The sequence below is a fragment of the Argentina silus genome (genome assembly GCF_951799395.1).
Source record: "Argentina silus genome assembly, chromosome: 6".
NCBI lineage: Eukaryota > Metazoa > Chordata > Actinopteri > Argentiniformes > Argentinidae > Argentina > Argentina silus.
In genome coordinates, this window is record NC_139660.1 from 1,214,185 (window position 1) to 1,220,172 (window position 5,988).

Sequence of the window (5,988 nt, forward strand, 5' to 3'; positions counted from 1 at the left end):
TTTACGGCCCCCTTCCGGTAACTTAGATTTGGTCACCAAACATTCCAGTAATGGAGGGCTCTTTCTATTTATTTGGTTCTTGTCTGTCTCTATTTTGTTAAAGTGTACTGATTTAAACAATATTATTGAGATAGCAATGATCGTATGATTCGTATCAAAGTTTATTTGTCATATACACAGAATACGGCCGTAGATGGTGTCATTAAATGCTCTGGTCAAACTAGCTCCTCAACAGTTCAACAATGAAGTCATAATCAAACAATAACATAAGGTAGACCAGCAGAAACACAACAACAGTGGAGTGGGAAGATAAATATAGTAGCAGCAATAATCATATGACATAGTATGCTTGTATGTGTGTGTGTGTGTGTGCATGTGTGTGTGTGTGTGCATGTGTGCGTGTGTGAGAGAGAGTGCGCAATTGTGCAATGTTATTGTTGTATGTTGTTATACATGTTTGTTTCTGTGTACTTCAGGTGGTTGTGTTTCCACAGATCGTCAGTGAGACGTATCCGGTGGTGTACCACAGTGATCCCTACCAGCACAAACCCTTCAGCTACCCGGGCCTCCACTCCCTGGACCTGCCTGGGGACAGCTCCCTACGCAGGGACACGGTCCACTCCGCCATCGTCCGCATCACTGACTCCCTGCAGGCAGAGACCATGGTGAGAGAGAGGAGGGAGGGAGAGGAGAGGCAGGGCGCTGGGATTCAGAAGAAGGGGGTCTCGGGGGCCCACTGTGTGAGTCTCAGAGTTCTGTCCGCTGACGGAAGAGTCGCGAAGGACACAGAGCTGGGACGCCTCCCCCTGCATGGCCACCAGCTGCCGCCTTGCCCGACAACCCCCCCCCCCACCGCCAGGGCCACCCTGGACCCCCTGGTGGTCCCCGCTCTGCCCCTGGCCACCCCGCCCAGGCAGAAGCGTGGCTCCCCTGGTGCAGTGGGGCCGGTGCTGAACGGGGTGAACCCGAATCGGGTAGATGCTCTCGCCGGTCCTCCTGAACGCTCCAAGCCTCGACCTAACGGAACCAGGAAGAGGCTCACAGCCCAGCCAACCCCGCCCAGCTCCTACAGAGAACCAATCACCGGCCGAGGCAGTAAGAGGGACTTCCTGTACATCTCCAAGCCCCTGAAGCACAGTCAAAACAACATGAGTCAGTTTGTTGCCAAGCAACGGCCTCACAAGCAGCGACAGCAGCGGGGGTATAATAACTATGTGATGTTAGCGGCTGCAGACATAAAGGGAATCGGCGTGTACGGAGTTAGCTTCTTCCTGTCCAGGCCCAGCAGCGGGGTGGCTTACAAATACCCGTCTTCAGCTGCCACTGGACTGCCCTCTCTGCCCCCCTCCCTCTACCTCTCAGAGCAACCCCCCCCCTCCCCCTACCTCTCAGAGCAACCCCCCCCCTCCCCCTACCTCTCAGAGCAACCCCCCCCCTCCCTCTACCTCTCAGACCAGGAGTCCCAATCAGACTCTGTGGGATCAGATGCTGGTACAAACCTCACACGCAAAACAAACTCCCCATTTGACCCACAGCAAGCTATAAGCATCCCCACAGCTGAAAACATAGCCTTACACTGAATATAGAGGAAAATGCACACCAAAAATGAATGTGGTTTTATTAAAAACAAGTGTTATATATTCTATTATATATCAATTACCTTGTGATTTCTTTTCAAATAAATTTGAGCAGCAAGTTGTATTGATGTCATGCATTTATTTTTTGGATGGTTTCTTGCTATCCAAACTACTGGAAAATGTGATTTGACGCTAGATGGAGACAAACACCCAGAGAATGGAGGAGAAGCGCGGCGCGGCGCGCATTGGCTGTCCGCTTCACACCCAGCAGCCGGCGGAAGTGGGGACGTCGGAGCAACACGCAGGCGATGGCTGGGACAGACCAGAGAGAGGGATGATCGCTTGGGGATGGCGGACAAACTGTTCCTGAAGCTGTTCGCCGCTGGATTCTATGGTTTCAGTTCATTTTTCATTGTCGTGGTGAACAAGAGCGTCCTGACGAGCTACAGGTACGGTTGGATACGGGTTGGACACCCGGCCGTGTCCGGAACATTTTTCTGATCCGTTAGCTAGCTAACGTTAGTTAGCTCATCGGTACAAGAACCACTAACTTTGTGCTGTATGAAATAACTTGGCTGCTTGCGGCGATGCTCCATGTCGACAGTGATGGTTGAATAACGGTTGTTAGCAAATCAGAACAACAACAACAACAACAACATGTCGCGTCGCACAGTTCCGCTATTTCTGCGCAGGGTTTTTCCACTGGATTTCAATAACGTTTTATGACGATCTAGCTCGTTGGGTTACTTCTGGGGACACTTGTTACTTATATGCCATGTTTTTTAGGTTTAAACGGCACCATCATTGGTGTAGCTAATGTATCTGATAAGAAATAACAACTAACGCAAACCGTTTTTGGGAACAATGGACTGTTTTAAGTTGCTTTATGATAAATGTTTTTTTACTTCCAGATTCCCCTCGTCAATATGTGTCGGCATTGGTCAGGTAAGCGATTCTCTTTTCAGTTTCATGCAATCTTCGTTGTCCAATGCATAGTCTGAGAGAGGTGTGTTTGTGCAGCAGACTGAGAGACGTGTGTTTGTGTGCAGATGTTGGCCACAGTGGTCGTGCTGTGGGTGGGCAAGGCTCTGAGGGTGATCAGCTTCCCAGACTTTGATGAGAGCATACCTCGCAAGGTGAGCCTCCCCCGTTTATTATATTGATCCGGGTCTAAAGTCTCTGTGGCTGCCTTGTAAGAAGTCCTGAGCTGAGCCATGTTCATGTTTCTCAGCTCCACTATTGGACCTACTGTACATAATTGGGTTTGCTTACACTTCAACCAAAGACTGACTTCAACGTTTCTCTGTAAGCAGTTGAATCAGACTGTGCCTCCCCAGAATCCACATATCCAATCCTTTGAAAATTGATTTGCATTACTTGTCAAACATTGAACTAATCCCCCACTTCACTGAACTGAATAGATTTTTCCACAGGAAACAGGATTTCTGGCTAATGTTTGTTTTTCTTCTTTTGCAGACATTTCCTCTACCTCTCCTCTATGTAGGAAATCAAATAACTGGGCTGTTTGGAACCAAAAGGCTGAAGTAAGACTTCTTTATATTTGTTTGTAAAGGTCACCTACATTCAAACAGCACTGGCAAGCACATAGGTGGAGTGTTGTGGTCTAAACAGTAGACCTATAATTATGGCTGCCACACACTGGTAGTCATGAAGTGAGTTCCCCCCTGTATAGAAAGGTGCTTTATAAATGTAGTTTATACATTTTGTTTTATTTTTGAGTGAATAGCTTTATCTACGGGCATAAGGAAGTGTGTTGAATGTGCTGCTCTTAGACTCTTAGCTGTAAATGTCGAGTAAAATCAAGCAGAATGCAGTAAAAGTAGAGGCTGATACATAGTTATTACTGTGTAGAAGGAGTCCAATATCCCTCTGGTTGTTGTGTCACCGTTCCTGATCCACGTGTCGACCTCCTCCCCCAGTCTGCCCATGTTCACCGTCCTCCGGAGGTTCTCCATCTTGTTCACCATGCTGGCTGAGGTCCTGCTGCTCAAGTAAGCTGTCTTGTCACAGTTGAGCCTCGTCATTTGATTTCACAGTCACTTGTTTCATCCAAGTTGACTTAAGGGCAACAGTGACATGTAACTGCTTCTTGCATACTGTCTTCCGTACATCATTATTAGAGTATGCTGCTCTACAGCTCAACACTGCTTCAGGACTCAATACTGAGTCTAGCTTCCCTCTTCTGCCCTCTTAAACGTTTCAGGAAGAAGTTCTCCCGGCCGGTCCAGCTGACAGTGTTTACTATGATCCTCGGGGCGTTCGTAGCTGCAAGGTAAAGCTTTATTACGCCAGATGTTCCCAATTGTTTCGTTTTACGCCTTTGTGTTTCGAGAGCGATGCCCTCTTTGAAATGATAACAATCTCCACCAGACATCATCATCAACTGTCAAACAAAGAACCTTCTGGAACTGTGGCCCTATGGCCATTCTGGCTAAATGCGTGTTTAACGTGGTTAACCCTTTCCTGGCTGAAACCCCGCCGCCTGTCCCCTCCACAGCGCTGACCTGTCCTTTGACCTGCAAGGCTACGCCTTCATCCTCATGAACGACGTGCTGACGGCCGCCAACGGCGCGTACGTGAAGCAGAAACTGGACTCCAAGGTATGCAGCAGACGGCGCCGCGGCGACACATGAATTCCACCATTGTGTTTTTGGGGCAGTTGCTTTTGGCATTGAGCAGATGTTGTTGAATTAATGGAATGCGAGTTGTCCCTCAAAGCACGGCTCGGCGCCCTCCGCTCTGCTGAGTCGGCTTTATGAACGCTGGTCTGAGGGGATCTCAATGAAAGAGTCTTTGTCTGACGGGGTTTTGAACCCAGAGCGTTCCGGGGTCGGTTGTACTGTATATCACTTGTGGAGCTCTGTTATGTATGTTTGGCTGGCGATCCGTTTTGAAATGTCAAGCCTCTCTACCCGCCTCTTAATTAAGTAGATAGTTGATCTTCGGGAGGCAGACTCAGTGTCGCAGCCCTGCTGGTGAGAATGCTACACTTTTTTTATTTTATTTTTGTGGGACAGTCCCACTCACAGTCCCACTCACAGTCCCACTCTCACATTTTTCATTGGATAGAGACAGTGAAGAAAGACAGGAAAGTACGGAGGAGAGGGTATGTCAGCAGGGCAAGGGCTGGAATTGAACCCATGCCGACATGGGCATATGTGTGCACTGTAGGCCATGGTGCTAGACCACTGGACCACCCCAGGCCATGGTACTAGACCACTGGACCACCCCAGGCCATGGTACTAGATCACTAGACCACCCCAGGCCATGGTACTAGACCACTGGACCACCCCAGGCCATGGTACTAGACCACTAGACCACCCCAGGCCATGGTACTAGACCACTGGACCACCCCAGGCCATGGTACTAGACCACTGGACCACCCCAGGCCACGAGGATGCTCCACTTGACTGTACGGATGCTCCTGATGTTGGAGACCCAGTGTGTCTTCTGTTGTTGCTGTCTCTGAGTGCTCTGAGGCTGCCTCACTGGGAGGCACGCTGGGGTATGTTTAGAAAGTGACCCCCCCTGTGTGAGTGGCTCCTGAATGAGAGGTGGCTGGGGTATGTTTAGAAAGTGACCCCCTCTGTGTGAGTGGCTCCTGAATGAGAGGTGGCTGTTCAGTTAATTTAGGGACATATTCTAAATATACACAACCTCTCGTGTTACAGGATGGCTACGTTATCAGTACTGCTCACATTAGCTACGTTACGTTTTTGAATTAGCAACACTGACGCACACACACACACACACACACACACACACACACACATACACACAGACACAGCACCAGAGGCCGACAGGCGGATAAAGCATGTTGATGGGATGACGTCACAGCGGCTGCATATAGAAAGTGTGTGTGTGTGAGAGAGTGAGTCTGTGTGTGTGTGGGAGTGTGTGTGTGTTTGAGTCTGTGTGTGTGGGAGTGTGTGTGAGAGGCCCTCAGAAGACCAGCGGCCAGGCTACACATGACATCTGTATGCTGGTTAGAGAGGAATGCACCAGCCTTCACATGAATAACCCTCTCTGTTCACTCCCCCTCTCTCCCTCTCTCTCTGTTCACTCCCCCTCTCTCTCTCTGTTCACTCCCCCTCTCTCCCTCTCTCTCTGTTCACTCCCCCTCTCTCCCTCTCTCTCTCTGTTCACTCCCCCCCTCTCTCTCTCTCTCTCTCTCTCTCTCTCTCTCTCTCTGTTCACTCCCCCTCTCTCTCTCTCTCCCTCTCTCTCTCTCTCTCTCTGTTCACTCCCCCTCTCTCTCTCCCTCTCTCTGTTCACTCCCCCCCTCTCTCTCTCTCTCTCTCTCTCTCTCTCTCTCTCTGTTCACTCCCCCTCTCTCTCTCTCTCTCTCTCTCTCTCTCTCTCTCTCTGTTCACTCCCCCCCTCTCTCTCC

General features: G+C 49.7%; 1 protein-coding gene across 1 annotated transcript in view; it reads left to right on the forward strand.

Moving 5' to 3' along the window:
• Window positions 1–1,873: 1,873 nt before the first annotated feature.
• The window catches only part of slc35d1a (solute carrier family 35 member D1a), an 8,078-nt gene continuing 3,963 nt past the window's right edge, over window positions 1,874–5,988 (forward strand). Inside the window, exons 1-7 of the mRNA XM_083671235.1 lie at window positions 1,874–2,026; window positions 2,489–2,522; window positions 2,627–2,713; window positions 3,054–3,121; window positions 3,518–3,589; window positions 3,802–3,870; window positions 4,096–4,198. Coding sequence (XP_083527361.1) covers window positions 1,926–2,026; window positions 2,489–2,522; window positions 2,627–2,713; window positions 3,054–3,121; window positions 3,518–3,589; window positions 3,802–3,870; window positions 4,096–4,198 — 534 coding nt within the window. The 5' untranslated portion in view covers window positions 1,874–1,925. The remainder of the gene's footprint in view (window positions 2,027–2,488; window positions 2,523–2,626; window positions 2,714–3,053; window positions 3,122–3,517; window positions 3,590–3,801; window positions 3,871–4,095; window positions 4,199–5,988) is intronic.